The following is a 19,135-nucleotide window of genomic DNA, read 5'->3' as shown; positions in this document are numbered from 1 at the left end:
GTTCCAGAGATGATAATCAGCGCACAGTTTGGTTCATCCGGATTTCATTATGAAAGTTTTTAACATCTAAAGTTGTTTGTTTTAGTTGCTAACATTGAAACAGTTTAAGTCTAGAACTCCATTTTTATTATGAAGTGAGTAAACTAGAGTCATAGTCCATAATGTGCATATTTATATTTTCAGTTGGGTCAGTTTTATACCCTATTGCTTTCCAAAATAATTCACTGCAGCTTAATAATGTTTGTTAAATGTTAGGTTTCATACTTTGGGTTAAAGTAGAACCTATAATGAATTATTCCAGGCAGGCTATCTTGGATGCATCTGTTGTGAAAATGCTCATTTCAGTCACTGAAAACTTGACTCAGTCTTGGAGAAAAAGATATTTTCTAAAGACGTTCTCCCTGTCAGTGTTGTGAACCGCAATGATTTGTGAGTTTACACTTCTGTTTGTTTATTTCATTCTGCAGCAAATGTAAGAAACCAACCCACTACTCAGGCCATGTGACAGAGCACAAAGTTTATGCAGGGAAAGTACCGCGTCTTGTCCAACTTCATTATCCAAAACAAATGGATTATCCAGAAGTGACTCAATGCTAAAGTTTAACTCGCAATTTCCCTGGAATATCTAGAAGCTTATTGCTTCAAAGTTCCACATAGACTTTGTCACATTCCTAAGCAGATCTGACAGTTTTTTATGTGGAGTTGTACCACACACACAGTTCGACCTTCTGCTGTGTTTCCAGATAAAACCAATCTTCTGTTAATGGAAAATGACAGCATTTCTGTTTCCATGGACGGCAGACATGAACTGCCTGCATGGAGGACAGACATCTCTCAGTAACATGGCTGAGATTGTCAGAGCTGGTAAAGTGCTGTTGCAAGCAGAGTTGGAGCCAAACGGTTTGGCATCGTTTCCCCACCACATCTTTCCCACAGCCCAGGGGATCTGGTGAGACTGGGAGCACTTATTTTCACCAGCTTTGTGGAGCCTTGACCTCAATATGGCAGATCTTCAAGTATGTTCATGAGGAAGCCATGAATACAGATTTTATGCTTTGTTAAAAACTGTGAACGAGACGGCCTTTACCTAATCTTTGTGTTATGTGCTACCTCGTAACATCCTTCTCCAACCTGAAATTGTCCATAAAGACTTTTATGTGCTATAGTTTCAGGTTAGGCTGCCTCCACCCTGGAAGAAATTGAAGAAAAATCCACCAGAGCCTGGATGATCTTTGCAAGGTCTAGGAAACTTCCTGAAGGGTTTATTAGGAGCACACTGACCTCCTTATGATGAGCATAAGAGAGGATTTAGACCTGGAACTAAATATCTGGAGTTGTGTTTTTCCATGATGGACTCTTTGTCGACAGGACTGGCCCTTAAGGTGGTATATAGTGTGGCAACAACTTTGAAAGAGTTTTGCTAATTGTGACCATGAGCTGAGGTGTAATGTCCCTACCATGTTACTGCATGTCTGCTTTTCATTTAAATGGTAAAGGAAACTCCACGGTGGACTCAAGCTGTCCTGCATGTTTCAGTTCTTTCCCTGGTTCAACACATCTGAATCAAATGATGGGTCATCAGCAGAACCTTTGCAGAACTTTCTGACATGCTGTGGAGGTAATTGGTTAAATATGAATTGTAATCAGGGTAAAAGGGAAAACAAACTCTGGTCCATTAAAAGCAGGCCAAATGTGTGTGAGTCACACTAAAGCTCATTGTCAAATGTAATTTGTAATTTGTTAAGAGGTTTGCAAGATTTTATTTATTTGGTGGACATCAGGATGATAGCCTGTTATTAGGTTTGGAAAATAATGGTTCCATTTAGAAACTGGTGCTGTGCGTTCTCCATGCTAATAAAAAACAGAGAAGCTGCTTTATTCTGATTACTTTAGGAGTGCAAATGGGTCCTGTGGTCCAACACAAGGAGACTTCCTGGAATAGAACTGCACATGGGACCAGATCCTGGCATTTTCCATTATGACAAGATGTTTGCTTGACAATTTTGTTTATACCTTAGAGCAGAGTCTGTACTTCATGAGCAGCAAAACCAGGTAAACCAAGAAAAGAAGGGAAAACATGGTATCTATGTCCAAAACAATAAACAACTCCAAGGAGTGTTTCCCTGGAAAGAACAGAAACCCAAACTAAGACCCCTGCATTCGGTGACTGGGCCTCAAAACTGATGAAAAGTGTTTAAATGAAGCCGTAAAGGAGCCCCACAGCAGCAGAAACTCCCACACAGCCCGTCCACACGGAGCCTAAATTCAGCCGTTTAGCGTGACGTTCAGCCGTCTCTGGTTATTGAAACCTTCCACCTCCAGCTATCAGCTTTCACCTGTTAGGGCGGATCAGTGACAGACGTTGTGTGTCTTATAAAAACTTAAATCAGGTAACGTAAGCTTCAAACAGGAAAACAACACTTTCATCAGGGAGTCCCAGCTTGGCTCTGAACCAACAAACAGCCTCTGACTTCCTAGGAAGCAACAGAAAACGGTCTGCTGCTGCTCACACGTCCCATTTCATCCTCAAGACAAACTCTGAAATTGTTGAAACTTTCACTTCCTGTAGCAGTCGAGAGTTTTTCTGCTTTCATTGAGAACAAAGGTGGTCTGATTTCTGCAGGAATGAGGACAGTTTAGAGAAATATTTCAACAAACTCCTCATGCTTATATTGAAGCAGAAGATGTGTTTTAGGGCATTTGGCAGGACGGGTTTCTTACTCAGAGTTTTAGTAACAACACTCATACAAGTTTATAAATCTAAAGGTGGAAATAGGCTGCAGATCTAAAATAGAAAAAGGTCTGCAGTTTGAAAACATATTTTTATTAGTCATCATTAATTCCTGCCAGTTTATTGAGAGTTTTGTGTCAGATTGTGAACAAACTGGACAAGAAAGAAGCTTCCTATGGATTTCTCCCTGCAGTTCTCCATTGCTGCTTTAATACATATTTCCTTCAGCCTGTTATTAGTGTTGATGGATCATCAATACGACTTATTGATGCATTATGTGTCCTTTGATTTTTTCATCAGTTTATTTGAGAAATACATATTTGAGATGTAAAAACCATACAGTGAAAAAAATGTAAGCTGTTTAGTTTTTATAAAATAACTGTTTGCTCTAGCTAGCTTATGGTGTTAGCTCCTGCTAATGGTGTTAGCTCTGGTTAATGTTGTTAGCTCCTGCTAAAGGTGTTAGCTCTGGTTAATGTTGTTAGCTTCTGCTAATGGTGTTAGCTCTGGTTAATGTTGTTAGCTCCTGCTAATGGTGTTAGCTCTGGTTAATGTTGTTAGCTCCTGCTAATGGTGTTAGCTCTGGTTAATGTTGTTAGCTCCTGCTAATGGTGTTAGCTCTGGTTAATGTTGTTAGCTCCTGCTAACGGTGTTAGCTCTGGTTAATGTTGTTAGCTTCTGCTAATGGTGTTAGCTCTGGTTAATGTTGTTAGCTCCTGCTAACGGTGTTAGCTCTGGTTAATGTTGTTAGCTTCTGCTAACGGTGTTAGCTCTGGTTAGTATAATGGACAGTAGACCACAAGCTGATCACGTTTGTTTGTTATTTCATGTTTAACTGCATATGAAAACATGATGTTTATGTTTTATTGGTTTCAGTTCTCCATAATTCATCCATGTCAAAAATATAATGAAGATTTAGAATGTTTTAAATAATTTTGAGCTTTTACACATCACAGACAATGACTTTAGGTTACTAGGAAACACTACAACATATTTTGGCCAACATGTTCAAATAGTCGTGGATCCGTTTGGGTCTACAGTGGCTCCTTAAAGAACCTTGGATTATATGAGTCACAACATTTATTTTCCATCAGGGCTTATTAAATTATTTTTCAATTGAATTGAATCTGCTTCCAAAAACGTTTTCACTATAACTCTAAATGCTAACAGACGACTTTTGTGATGGAAACGAAGTGTGGACTAGTGGTTGCACTCTTGTGGGTTAAATGTTGACTGTCTGGTTCTGATCTGGAAATATAAAAGTCAAAGTCAGTTTAGGTGTGAGAAGCCTTTCTACACAATAATAAAATAACACTGTGGCTAATTTCACAGCTGGGTTTTGAGCAGCTGTGTTTGCCTCTATCTTCAGTTTATTCTTTGGCTCTTTTCCCTCCAACTCGCTCTGTAAGAAAGAAAGATGAGCAGGCAGCTTAATGTGCTGCGCTGGAACGTTACATGGCGTTCCAGCGCCTGCTGCTCTCCAGGGGATCTGGTCCTTATTAGAAGCTAGGAGGAAGTAAACACAGTGACAGTCACCTTACAAATGGCCCCATCCCTTCGAACTTGATGGCCAGTCTAACTGGAAAATCCTGGAGGACTGAAAGGAGATGTACTGAGTAGTTTTTGGATTGGGAATCAGGATGGAAAACTACGGCTTTGAAGCTCCAGCCAACCATCTGCTGCCGCCCTCCCCTTACCACTGCTTTAATCTCCTTCCTTCTCCTGCTCTCCAGCTCACCTGTGTTGCTTTTTCTGTCCTCACCCAGTGGACAGAACCTGCCTCCGCCGACCATCTCCCATGAGAACCGGGCCTGGCGGGCGGCGATAAGCCCTCTCCGCTCAGTTACTGCAGCACCACGTTCCCGTGACCTCCGCTTTGCCTCTGTGACTGGAAGCTGGCAATTATCGCCTGCTGAGACACAGTGTGGAGAGAAACTTCCAATTAGAGTTTTGTACAGCGAGAAACGCCAATTACAGTCCCCCTGCTGCCTCGTTCCTGAATGTCTGTGCTGTATGTGGGTGATAGTAGGTGTTGCTTCATAACTTCTTGTGTATTTTGCTCATTAGTTGTTGAGCGCCTTATAAATTCCTCGGAACCGCTCATGTCAGACAAACTAAATAGTTAAGGGAAAAGAGCATGCCTACCCTTCCTATCTAGTTGAAGTGAAAAATGCTTCCAGTTTAGCATCTTGAAACACCTGGACAAGAAAAGAAAAGACCTAACAGGAAACAAGTACTCGTGTTCTGGTTCTGCTGAACGGCACGAATTACAGCTCCGGCTGAAGCCGCAAAGCTTTTCTTTTGGATTCCTGAGGAAGCTTTGGGATTTCTCAGCCCGTCGACGTGAGAGGACCCCACCAACCTCAACAAGGTGTGATCTCCTCAGCCTGTTTAAACAGCTCTCTGCCCGGCGGCGCTGCAGCCTGACGTTCATTACCTGAACACCTTTTCTTTGTCCTGTTCATTTTTACAGCTGCGGCGGCGGCGGCGACTGGGCCCACCAGGTGTCGGCCCGAAAGGCTCACTTTTTTCACAGCGCCTCCAGATAGATTGGCATGTTGAACTTTCAGTGCTGTGGAAAAGTATTTCCCCTGTTACAACCTTCCCTTGTAAGACTTCCATGTTTCAGATCAGAGTCATTTTAAAGAGGGTATTATGTAAAATTGACTTTTTTGAGCTTCATATCATGTTATAATGTTTCTCCTTCATCAGAAACAAACCTCATGTGTTGCCTGAATTCTTTCATGCATGTTTGAGAAATCCCTGAATCTCCCCTAGTAACCAATCAGGGGTGCCTAAACACTTCCTCTCACAAAGCGCTGCCTGCTTTCACAAAGGTGTTCCCTCTAGACTAGCAGCAGCAGCAGTTCGCAAACACCTGGTGGAACTTTGTCTGCTGACCTCACAGTCTGAACTACTTCTCAGTCCGACGCTCCTAAGAATAGATGGAAAAGCATCATGAAGGAGCATTGTCGTGATTAGGGGCTGAAGGCAGAATGTTGAAAAGAGGAGGAGCTTCTTAAAGGGACAGAGACCAATTTCAAGGTCAAATTGCTTTTAAGTCTTCTTAGTATATACAGCATTTTTATAACAGTTAAAGGTGACATAGTTACTTGATTGTGGTATAAAATGTTTCTATGTGCCTGGAGAATACACACTATAGACAAATAGAGCATGAAAACATGAAACATGCAGTTTTAAATAATACCTGTTTTACAGTGAAAAAACTAGTAAATGTTAAGCTATCCCTTCATTTAATTATAAATGACTCAGTTTTAGTTTGATTTCACGTCACAGACCCAAGCTTGATTCTTCCCTGACCTCGACGACCAAGAAATGATTTAAATAGAACCTGTCTGAAAAGCAGGCGAAAAGGTCTCAAAAAGAAACAAGCTATAAGGCTTTGGGACTCCAGAAAACCAGAGACAAAGACACTAAGACATGATAAAAACATGGCGAACTGGTGAAGCTTTCATACTAAAACTAAATGTTCAGCCTCGGACGATGTCTGAATCTGCAGGCCAGGGTTCCTGACTCAACAGTGAGCAAAAATGACTCCATCAGAGAGTTTTGTATCCAGAAACAGGCTGTTGACAAAAATAGAACGCAAAGGACCGTTTTACATGGACCAGAAAACATCTGGATGATCCCAAGACTTACAGAGACTTTCAGAGGATGAGACATTTTTCATTCTCTCATTTCTGTGGTGGTTTCTGTCTATTTGTTTTTGTTTTTAGGATTTAATAAAAGGAATTGAAATGTGTATTACTGCCCCACAGTGGAAAATTCAGGTGTACCAGCAACAAATTAAATTTAAAGGAAAGCAGATTCAAACTAAGGTAAAAAAAATAAATTATAAAATAAAAACAGGAAAACAACAATAAGATAAAGATTTACAAAATAAGTGACTTTATTATTCAGTCACCCTCTTAAGAAGATGCTGAGTCAGTGCTGGTTTGGTGATTTTCCAGAATTCCCATAGCAACAAATGTCTCGTTGCTTTCTTCGATTTCTGATTCTTAAATTATTTAACTGATTCTTCAGACTTGAATGTTAGTTCCTTGCTGCCCATCTCAATATTTTGTTCAATATTTTGGTTTATATGAATAATTTAAAGAGAATATACCAAAGATTAAACTTGATGTTATAAATGTGGTTGTATTCCATATGAATTATGATCCTGCTCATATTGCATGTCAGAAGTCCTTTGCAATCGTAGTTTTGCATTGTGATGTTTGTGACTTCATATATTGTGTAGCTTAAAGGACAGTCAGGTAGATAAGAAACATTTCTACCCCTGAACAGTTTCTGAGACAAAAAGCCCAAATTCAGCTGCATGTGTGGGTCTCTGCATATGCTGAGCCAAGTTTTGCTTTGCTTTAATTGCCTCTGAGTAATTTTCCTCCATCTGGCTGCCAATCTTTGGTCCAGATCTCCTCCTACGGGACAGATTTTCTGTGAAAACTGTAATCTGTCAACAAGGCGCTCACACGTAAGAACTAGCCCAATTCTCCCAGACCCGGGCCAACCGGTCCACTGATCCACCGGTCTGATGGTTCATTGTTTCACCAGTCCACTGATCTACCGGTCTGATGGTTCACTGTTTCACCAGTCCACTGATCTACCGGTCTGATGGTTCACTGTTTCACCAGTCCACTGATCCACCGGTCTGATGGTTCATTGTTTCACCAGTCCACTGATCCACCGGTCTGATGGTTCATTGTTTCACCAGTCCACTGATCCACCGGTCTGATGGTCCACCAGTCTGCCACGCTGCCAATCGGTGGCCGCGTTTCTGTCTTTCTTCTCACAGCTGCATGCTTGTGTTGTTCTCCCAAGATACATCTGCCAACCATTCTGCCTTTGAGCAACCGGCGGCGGTGCTTCTGGTCCTCATTTATCTGCCTTTATCGAATCCACTCTCTCCAGAGCTGGATTTACGGGCGGCCTGGGTCCTGCCTGCGTAATACAGAGGCTGTCTGGCTGCTTCTCTTTGTTTATTGGTATTTGTTAGCAGCCAGGTTCATTTGTATACAGTTTCTATTTTTAGTTTTTAAGGAACACAAGAACAATATCTATGACATTAACTTTGTTTAAAAAATCTACAGTTTTTCTGTAGCTGAGCAGCTTGTTGCGGTTTTATCTGTGCAACAGTTTGACGTGACTTATCATCGTATTTATCTCTGCAGCAGCCTGCGTTGGTCAGTTGAGATGAAGCAGCTGTGATGCTCAGACTTGCCAGGGTTGATATCGTGCAGTGGCTTCAGTTCTCAGTCAGTGGGAGGAATACATCATTCTGCTTCTGCTTCTGACGCACAGCTTTTGTTTCTGCATATCTCTCTCACAGGTGGCTTCGATTCTTCACATTTTTCTGAAGCTGCATTGAATCAGGCTATAAAAGCCCTAATTTGTTTCATATGAACCAGCAGGTTTCTCTGCCAGGCAGAGCTTTTATTGCCTGGAGTGATTGGAAAAAACTGTTTCACGGATGGAACCAGTAAGAGCTGATTATAAAATCAAATTAAATAAATAAAAACATATTAAAATTATTACTTAACTGTACCACAACATTAATAAATGGTTCATTAAATGTTTTAGCAATTTATTTGTTAGATATTTTTTAAATATGTTATCAGGTCATTAAAATAGAGATGCAGATAACACATAGATTTTGATTAATTACATGAATTTGAAACACAAAGTCAAAGAAAATATTACATTTGTATCATTCAGTTTGTGACTATGGTAACACAATATTCAAACTCTGAAGATTATTATTTGCTGTTTTACAAAGTAAACTTATTAGTTCCTTTACATTCAAAAGTTAAAAAATCTAAAATCGTTGAATTTATCTGTCGAATTCAATAGTATCTCATTCTCAATAAACAAATATTAAAATCCTTCATCAATGGTTTGTGTTAAAACTCAGTTACATCTGGAGGCCCTGAATGTCTGGGAGCCACAAGCAGCTAATTAATTTACTTATGCTCAACATATTAACATAAAAAACTCTTATGAATTGTTAAGCACGGTGGTGGAGGGTGATGATCTGGGCTTGTTTGCAACTCTTGCAAGTCTTTCAACTGTTGGGTCTATTTTAGTTCCTAATCTGCAAGGAATCAACCAGAAACACAAATTGCTTTTCTGCAGAAGAGGGAAGCTAAGAACCGCCGTCAAACACTCCGCTGGCTAACTGCCTTTTATTATGATTACAAGGAAGGAGCTGGGGCTTTTTCACACAGTCACACAAAGAATGGATCAGTGACCTCTACTACAGGATGTTCTGGAACCTTCTGTGGACCGGCCCTTACAAGGGCATGAGGCTGACCGTTACAAATCCGTTTCATTAGGAAGCTGTTAACACAGGAATGTGTAAATGTTTCTAGCCTCCAGGCAAACATCCTAAAAACAGTTAATAGTGTACCCCAAGAGAAAGAAGTCAAGTAAACAACTCACAACATAATAATATGAAAACATAACTTTTCAAATAAACCCATAAGTTAATGAACTTGGATAATTTTTCTAACATCAACTATGAACTCTAACAGAGGACATCTGACCAACAACTGGGGGCCCAAACTGGGTCATTGGGGCCAATGGGGACACTGACAATGACACTGAATGTAGGAAGTCAACGTAAGAAAACATTCTAATGACGCCCCACATGCTACTGACAGCATTTAGGCTAACATTAGCATTTTGGCTCATTTTAGCTAAAACACTAATTTTAACATACTGAATGGTGCAAGTCCATGTCAGTCAACATGCTTGTGACTCTGCTAAGGATATTGACTACAATTTAGCTCAGCTTAGCATTGATGCTAGTTTTTAGCATCAGTTAAATTTCTTCAGGAATTTTCTAGTTACCAGAACTATTATTCCTAATGAAGCAGCAAGAAAACTAAAGACAAGGTGTCACAAAGACCTAGAGGCCTTTATTTGAATGTAGTTTGACAGGAAATAGGGTAATGAGAGAGGGGAAGACATGCAGCAAACGTTGCCAGGCTGGGAGTCGAACCTGCGATCACTGGCATGAGGACTAAGGCTTCAATACGTGGGTTGTGCTGTGCCACCACAGCACCCCTAAAACCTTAATGTTCTGACCAAAGTCAGACAGACATACTGTTGTCTCATGCTTTTTTTTTTTCTTCTGCTCTCATTGTCATGGTAATTACTATCATAGGTATCATAGCCAGTTAGTTGGGTTTAAATAAGATGTCTTTCAAGGTGGTGATCCCCAACCCAGGGAGTTTGTTGTAACACCTAATGAGGATCATCTAACTGCCAAAACATCGGAGGTAATTTCCTGTGAATTGATCCTGAAACCAGAAGAGTCTGGAGCGTCTCTGCTGACGGGTAAAGCTGCATCTGCAGCTACCGTGCAGCAGCTCAGTTCATCTGAAGGCCCTCGGGTTGAATTAAGCTCTGTTTGCTGTGAGGCACAAGCTATGGGGAGGAAATCCAGGAGCGATGGGATTTCAGTGGGATTTTAGGGGTGTGTGAAGGTCAGCTGTCACAGTCTGGGTGGTTTAGGCATCAAACTTCTCCACAAACAGTTTTCCCAAGTCAAAGTTTTATTAAGTGTTCCTCTGTGGCTGGTAGAATCTGCTTTAACTCATTTCAGTTCATTTATATGACACAACAAAGTGAACATAAAACACTTTACAGCCCTTTTTACTTTCATCACAACCCTTTACTGAAGCATTTTGGGATCAGAAAAGAACTTTTAAGAACAATCTGATCGTAAAGAGTTAGTTCATCCTTGAATAACCAACACATGGGCTATTTTTCCTGCATTGTTCCAAAACAAGACATTTCTAATTTTGCCAGTGTTGCGCAGGTTGAAGGAGGACGTCCTAGAAACCTGATTAATGTGGGATTTAGAGGACATACTGTTTGTTTTGGGTTTCAAAAACTCAGCTCATGCTCGGACTTTTCTGACTGTCGGATCCCACAACGTTTCACCCAAACACTAAATTACAAACTGAAAACTGATACTTATGAAACAAAATCAGCATTAGTTTTCATTCCCCATCATCCAGTCATACTTTCCAAATCTTTCATAAACCCTGTCGGTTGTGCCTGATGTCTTAGTGGGTGAGAATAAAACAGGACCTGAGTTGCTGATTCACTCTCAGCCAAAGGCTTGTAAATACATCCTGTGACCCAACTGTTGGATTCTCTGTTTGACATCCATGGCTTTTATGTTGTCACTTTTACTGTGCTAACACATTCATTCACTGTTTCTCAGAGAAAGTCAGAGCAGATGGTTGTCAGATAAAACCATTGTGAGAGAAATCCAGGATCCATGCAGTAAACATGCGGCTCACGTTGAGAAGTTACCACAAGCCGTGGATTCACTGGAGCTCCAGGACATTTCCTCATGTCGCTGTAATCTCTGCACAGACAGAAGTGCTGTGGTGTGCATATAATTCAGCTCCCTCCTCAGACTGAATCAGCCATCATGTCAGACTGCATGGCAGAAATTGGGAGAATGCATCACACGTGGTTCTGCAGCCAGACGTTGCAGAACCAAACTAATGAAGAATCATGTCGTCCTGCAGGACTGATGGCTGCGGCTTCCAGCTCCACCCAGAGGATCTGATGGCAGCCCTTCATGTAAACATGTTTCTGTTTCAATGATGCAGTCCAGCTGACTGACTGACTGATCGAAACGAAGATCTTTTTTGGTTCTTTTGCTTTTTAATCATATCATGGAATTAAGAAATTGAACTGGTTAAAATATAGGTTTAATTGTGTAAATTGTAAATTGTTTGCATATATTTTGCCTATTCAACTTTAAATCAAATTAATACTTTAGATTACAAAAATAGTTTATAACTAATTACATTAGGTATCTATTATATTACAATCCTACAGGACAGAAACTAATCACTGAGGACCTTTAACAGCTGAATTATTTCATGTTCCTGCTGAAATTATGCATAACAAGTTGCGACAGCTGATGTTATAAATTAAATATTTGCTCGTTGGATGGACTATGCAACCAATGCAACATCTAAAACTCTGAATTTCTATGAATTTGTGACATTTTTTGCAATCTTTCTGGAGTTTATTTTACAGTTCGGCAGCAGATTGTGTCACAGCTTCACATTGCCATTGTTGCTGGTGCATCAGTTTGTTTCCAAACGGTTTGGCAAAATGGCAAAGCGTTTTGCCATTTTGCCAAATGGCAAACCCAGGCGCCCCACCCTGAAACGGGTGGGGCGTCAGGATCTGCATGGGTCAGAGGAGACCATGACCATGACTGATGTTAGGATGGAATATAAAAAAATGTCTGGATGGATGAAAATTAGAGGTGTATCTGGGTGTCAGTTTGGCAGCTGCCAACCTGGTAATGATTTTATCCTTGATTAAAATCATTGCAGAGCCTCTAAAACTGGCAGTAAAACGTCTCAAATACCATGTTTTGTGAATACTGCAGGGTGTATTCAGTCTGAGTGTTTTTAAATCCCTGCTGACTTGTGTGTTACTTCAGCTTCGTGTTCACTGCAGTGTTTTTCAGAATCTGGTTTCGTAATGAAAAGATGTTTCCAAGTGGGTGAAACCTCCATCTGTCAGGAGTTCTCTAAAGCTCTTTGTCACACTGGAGTTTGGAAAACCAAAATGTTTCATGCAGTTTTTGCCTTCAGCAAACCTGAAGTAATGAGCTACAGTGCCTTGAAAAACTATTTCACCTTTTTTACATGGCAACACAGAAATGTCAAAAGTAAACATCATCAATAACTGTTTACAAATAAAAATCTTACAAAATGGCAAGAAATTGTTTTCATCCCCTTTCACTTTGATAGCCTTAAATAAAAAACAGTCAGAAGTCTCTTAGTTGGTAAATAAGAGTGATATGAAACCAGAAAGACGGCACCGCCCCGAACGTTTGACAGTAAAACAGGGATACTGAAGTTCAGCAGGAACAAGACGGTTGATGGGAGTTGGACCAAATCAGGACAGTCCTGGCAGAAACCTGAAGGCTGCAGAAGACGTGAAGCTGGGCTGGAGGTTCACCTTCCAGCAGGACAATGACCCTAAAACAGTTTATTCAGAATGGCTTAGTCAAAGTCCAGACCTAAATCCAGCCGAGGATCTGTTCAAGACTTGAAAATTTATGTTTACAGAGGCTCTCCATTCAAACTGAAGGAGCTTAAGCCTTTTTACACAAAAGATTGCACAAAACTTTCAGCTTGTTTGTGTGAAAGGAGTCATATCCCAAAAGACTTGTAACTGTAATTGATGGGACATTTGAAGTTGAAACGGGACAGTATAGGAAAACATCAAGGGTTCTGCATGGTTTCCCAAGCCACTCTACTGCTGAAAGTGCTTTAGAAATGAAGAGTAATTATTGTTTGGTGTAAATCAAAATGATGTGGTAAAAATGGGATGTTGGTGTTTGTGTGTTTGTGCCTCAGGTTGGTGGTTCGTCAGCACGTCAGAGCAGCAGGGCTGGGTCCCAGCCACATACCTGGACTCCCAGAATGGAACCAGAGACGATTCGGATCTGGCCACCTCCAGGACCGGAGAAGGTTTGTTCACAGAAACATTATTATAGTCATAAAACACAAAAGCACATAAAAGTCAGTGTGGCTGACTCGCTGTGGGAGAAATGTCTGCAGGGCAGTGGCAGAGATTTCTCAATCGTGATGTTTTTGCTGTGTTTGTTTTCCACGTATAAATCACAGCCTGAAAACAGTCTTTAAAAGTTAATCTTAAACACACCTCCAGTCACACATTCGGAGCCTTTGAGGCCACAGTCGCAGCATTATGGTGAAACGGTACCAGACAGCTGCCAAAGTGGGCTGCAGTACTTTGGCACCACAGAAAATTCCTTCCTGTTCCCCCAGGATCCTGCAGCTCTCTGCAGGAACCTTGTTGTGTTGTGACCCTTTTCTCCCAAATGTTTAGTCTGAATGCTGGGATGAAGTTTTTCATCACTGTGTCACAACACCCCCCAGTAGAGACTTTCAGAGGGAGGGAACTTTACTGAGATGTATAACATCCAAACACACAAATATGCAAACACGTCTGCTGCTCTGAAATCATAAACTGTATTCAAACAGTTTATTTTCTGCTATGACAGCAGGATGGTGCAATAGTTTAAGACTTTTGCTGACTTTGAATTATCTAACATAGCTCTTCTCTCTCACTACATGCTTCAGAAGAAGCAAAACCTCTCTTACATTAGCTCGTCTCTTCTTCTCTTTGAATCCCAACTCAATAGTCACTGGAGTAAAATTTGAATTTGGAGTAGATAAATAACTCCCCAAAGACAAATAACTTTATCTTTGGGGAAACTTTAACCAGGTGAATTTGATGCTTGTTTGTCTTCAGCTGTGTTTTCTTAGAGAAGGGTTGTGCTGCTGTCAGAGTCTAACAGCTACTGGGAGGAAGGATCTCCTATAATGCTCCTTTGGGATGCAGCGGTCTGTCACTTTTCTTGAGTGTAGAAAGGTTTTTAACTTCAGAAAAACCTGTTTCAGTTTTATGAGTCGTTTTATGAATTGTCGGTTGTTGGTTGGTCTTTTTAAGGGTATTTATAGCTGTACTTTGGATCCACGTTCCTGTAATAATCTCACTGACAGAAACGATGAAAATAGAATTTGAAAGTTGATGCAAAGCCTCATCAAAGCTACTGCTATCAGATCCTAGAATGATGTTGAGCTGAATCGATACTCTGCTCCATCTTTTCCCAGCAGTGCCTCCATTCGTACTGCTCCTCTGTTTGCTCACATTGTCACTTCTCATTTCTGATCTTCCTCCCTCACATTACTGTTGCCCCTTACATCTTATTATCTCCATGTGGTCCATAACCTAATTCTGCTGATGGCCCGGCTCACTGGAGAGAAACCGACAGGCACAGCTCCACTAAAATTACCTCGAAATAACATTTCCTCTCTGTGCCTGAGCTGATATTTCAATTAGGAGGTCAGCAGGAGCAAGGTGGAGCTCAGCAGGATTGCTGGTGAGTCAGGGACCAGAAGAGACGGGAGAGAGGAGACAGACAAAAGGAGAGGAGGGATACTGAGAAAGAGGAACATTTGGGAGATAAGAGAGGGCAGAAGATGAGACGCTGAGAGACAAAGAAGGAATTAGATTTCCACAGCACAGACAGATAAAAGACGAGTTTTCTCTGCCTGCTCTTCTTTTCACTGATGTTTGCTCTCCGTATGCCCTCAGATTAATTACTTTATAACTTCTGATGGATCATACAGGCTCTGAACTAATGGAATGCGAGAAAGTTCAAGAGTTCATGGCTTAGTTAGTTAGAAAAACCACTTCATTAATTGCCATGAGATGTGTTGGCTCACATCTCATGACAATGTGTCTGAGTTGAAATGTGGATGGATCAGTAAATCTGGAGAATCAAATTTTAGCTCTGCTACTTATTTGCCTTTCAAGCTGCATTGCTGCAGAAGACAAACAGGTTCGACTTTCAGTTTATCCAGCCACCTCTCAGGAACAAAAGGGTTATTCGAAGTCTGAGAAAAGTTTGGACTGGTTTGAATATGCCTCATCCAGGGGCTGTGAGGTCCAGGGTTTCCTCACCTACTGCATCAGGTCAATGATGCACTACTAACAAAGTCACTTGTGACCTCAGCGAGGAGCCAGATTGGAAGCAAGTCCAGTACATTTCTCCTATGGTCATTATTGACAATGATCATTGTGAAATGTTCAAAACAAAATAATTAACAATGGTGGGCACACATCCGCTAGTCTGCTAATGAGCTATTTTTTTGTCTAGCGCTTTAGGGCTTTTGCTAACTTTGAAAACATTTAGTGCACTTTGCTTCCCCTAAACTAATATTTCCAGATAAATTATAAAGTGCAAATTTATTTAGCTATTTTGTAAACCTTTGTCTTCAAGTAGTTAAAGTTTTGTGTTCATGCTCTTATATTGAAGGTTATGAAGGCTGTTTACGCCGCAGTTCCATTTCCTGTCATGTTCTCTAACTTGATGTTGCACTTAACCATCAATGAAATTGATGTTTATGATTAGTGGTGTAGTCTTAGCTGCACCCACCACTGGAAACCCAAAATGCATAAAAATGTCTTCTGAAGACCACAGAATAACTAGTGGTTTGTTGTAGTTCCTCCTAGATGAAGAAAGTAATTTACGTCCAGTAATCCTTCACTTTTATGTTTAAATTGATTTTGTCAGTTTCTAACAAAACTTTCTTTCTTCACTTTGCCAAACCAGGCTTCTTACACTAACCAATTATTTACTTTGTTCCTTTTATTTTCTTGTCTTTTGGTTGCTGCTGCTCATCATCAGTTACTAAGAGGAGAAAGGCTCACCTGAAGAGGTTGGACCGCCGCTGGACCCTGGGTGGTATAGTTAACCGCCAGCAGAGCAGAGGTGAACAGACAGACTCAATCCTCACATAAAAACCTGCATCAAACAACAACAAACGACTTCTGTGTCACTTGGAGGCAACAGTGTCCTGCATGTCTCCTACATATTCACCTGCAGATCAATATTGGTCTAATGAATCATACCTGGAAAACATCAATATATGACTCAATCAGATAAGATTTTTATTGCATTTGCATGAATTGTGTAAAAGTGTTTCCTAAAGAAAACAGTCAAATTTGCTGCACCTTTTGTAAATCTCCTACCTACTTCACTGCATAAACATTGTTTAAAATGTTTAAACATTTAATTGAATGTTTAGCTTTCCCAGACTGAGTTTGTGTTTTGGTACTTTTGAAAGCTTTCACATTATGGCATTTAAAGTTTTATATATTTTTAGTTTGTGCCCATTATTATTGTTATTATTCAGACTGAAGCGGTGGATGTCATGAAGTTTTGATTTTGACACTGTAAAATATTCAGAAACTTTTGAATTTCAACAAATGTCACACACTTCCTCCAGTTTAAACATTATGATCTGTGAACTTTTAACATTTTTAGCCAGTAAGTTTCAAAATCTTAGAAGTCTTAAAGTTTCTCCAAAAACCTCTTAGAGTCCAGATTGTTTGCACCCACATCTAAGAATTTGCTTTCTGGCAGAACAACCAGGTGTGTATTCACACCTGATATCTTCATCTGGTGCAGTTTGCTTTCACACTGCACTGTCAAACCAACCAAACCGTTTGGGCAACCTGTTCACCTCCTCGCCTGTGGTGGCGCTGCAGCAAGAACCACTGAAGGAAATGATGCAAAAACCTCAAAAGAAAATACTGAACACAACTTAGTACTTCAAGAAATGTAAATAAAAATGGTGTGGCTTCAGATTTTAGCGGTTGTAAGATTTTCCTTTTGTCTTTTGCATATGTGCCAAACAAACACTCATGTGGAAGAAGACCATGGAGAATGTTGTTTTTACACAACAGAGAAAATGTTTTTCCTCAAAGTTTCAAAGTTCTCTTCAACCGAGCTGAGGCTGCAGTATTTAAGTGGATCAGAGTTCGCTGTTTTGATCCGCCTCAGAGTTTGATTACTCAATCACACGTCAACTAGAGTTTGATTAAAGCAGACTAAACAGGACTGGTATGAATGCACGATTTGAATGGCTCAGTCAAAGTCCAGACAGTCCTATGATGAGACTATACGTTCTCACTATAGTTTAGAGATGCTATCCATCCAATCTATCTAAACTTGAGCTGATTTCTCTGTCACAACCATTTCAGATGCAGTTTGTAATCAGCATCAGAGAGTAAAAAGTCAAACTAAAAGCAAAAGTAGAGCAGCAGGAAAATAGAAAGCTCACACTGGCCAAGGGAAATTTGCTCTTGCTCCATTAAAACTGGCTTAGACATCCCAGGGGAACCGGTTCTGGCAACGATGGAGCCAGACATGCCCCAAACTTGCAGTGAAAGGGACTTCTGCAAAGTGTTGACTCAGCAGGTCAGAATATGAATGCATACAGATAGTTTTCAGATTTTTATTTGTAAACATGGTAATTCTGTATTGTGACAAAATGTAGGAATATTTAGACAGTTTGAATCCTGTTGTTAGGCAGCCTGCATGATCAGAGTCTTTTTCTGAAAACATTATCCTTTTCAACAAACCGTTCTATGTAGACCGTTTCAAACACTTCATCTAGTTTTGAAGTGTTTGCAGCAGATTGGTTGCAGGTTCCACACAGTAAGAAAACAGGCCTGCAGAGTTGCTGCAGCTCCTTCTGTGGCCCTCATCCTTTCACAGAGTTTAGGGTGAAAGTAAACAACCTCATTTGCATCCTCATCTCTCGGCCAACAACAACTTGCTCCAGAATCGTGCCAGCAGCTGCGTATTGGGTGGCCAGAGTTCAGCACAGTCAGAGAAATCTCAAATCTTTCTCCATCACGCATGAAATGCTTCTCAGCTCAGAGTAAAACGTTTCCCACTGAATCCTTACAACTTTAAAAGCAGCAGATTGTACGAGGCTCTCTGTGTTTTACTTGGAAATCGGAAAATCAGATGTGAGAATCAGGTGTTATTTTTAATATTATCCACAAAACCTGCTGATTTTATAAAGAGATGTATAATTCATTAATGCATATCAGAAAAGCTTAAATTTAGTCTGTTTCTGTGTGGAAGATTGCTAAGTTGCTGTCAGACTTAATAGCAATGATCAATAATTTTCAGTCAGTAGTTGTCATGACTTTCTGAAGGCCTCATGAAACCTTATTTTAGATCTGCACAACATCTAAGCATTCCCTGCGTCTTTCTGATCTGATTCACCTCAGCAGTTCTTCAGGCTGCTGTGCAGGACTCTTACCTCACCAGATGTGTCTCCCAGAACTCCGAGGCTTGGCCCAGGAATGAGCTTATGGAAAAGTGCTAAAGTGGGCCACAGCCCAATCAGGAGACTGGTTTTAATCACACCAACCTCAGCCTCCGTAGAGCCTCTGGAATGAGTCACCAGGCTAGCTGTCGCCACCAGAGAATGAGCCCATTAAACCTTCTTGGAGACCTAAACTCGACTGGGTACCAGTTCAGCTAACGCTTCACTGCTGCTCAAACTCATCTTGCTGGACTTTTGGTTATTTGAACCTGCTGAATGGTTGAATGTTTTTATGGCATATAAACCTTTCATCTCTGCTTCATTGGAGGTGTTGGGTCTGCAAAGACAATTAGCTCCTTTATAAAAGATTTAAGAAAAGCATAAACATCAGGCATGGATTAGAAGGAGGAATGATTTGTTTTGGACATCCGTAGACCTGGACCAGAGAGGAGTGAAAATATGATTTGATAGGATCTGGCATGCTTTGAACAATCTTTAGCGACAGTAGTTCATGGACTGAATTTGTAAAGCATTTTCTCATCTTACCAATCACTCCAAGCTATATCCCAGAGCCAGATTCACCCAGCCGAACGTTGGGTGCCATGATGGGCGATGGGACAATGTACTGCGATCGTTTTCCAAGTTGATTTTGTGAATACAGCCAAGACTTCTTCTTGGTCAA

General features: G+C 40.7%; 1 protein-coding gene across 4 annotated transcripts in view; it reads left to right on the top strand.

Moving 5' to 3' along the window:
* The window catches only part of sh3pxd2aa (SH3 and PX domains 2Aa), a 90,435-nt gene that overhangs the window by 59,101 nt on the left and 12,199 nt on the right, over positions 1 to 19,135 (top strand). For all 4 annotated transcript variants that reach the window (XM_044113733.1, XM_044113736.1, XM_044113734.1 and 1 more), the window contains 2 exons: positions 13,156 to 13,269; positions 16,017 to 16,100. In XM_044113733.1, the coding sequence (XP_043969668.1) occupies positions 13,156 to 13,269; positions 16,017 to 16,100 (198 nt within the window). The remainder of the gene's footprint in view (positions 1 to 13,155; positions 13,270 to 16,016; positions 16,101 to 19,135) is intronic.

This window comes from Gambusia affinis, linkage group LG04, assembly GCF_019740435.1.
Source record: "Gambusia affinis linkage group LG04, SWU_Gaff_1.0, whole genome shotgun sequence".
Classification (NCBI taxonomy): Eukaryota; Metazoa; Chordata; class Actinopteri; order Cyprinodontiformes; family Poeciliidae; genus Gambusia; species Gambusia affinis.
Note: the sequence above shows the minus strand (reverse complement) of the source record. Positions and strands in the feature narration are given on the sequence as shown.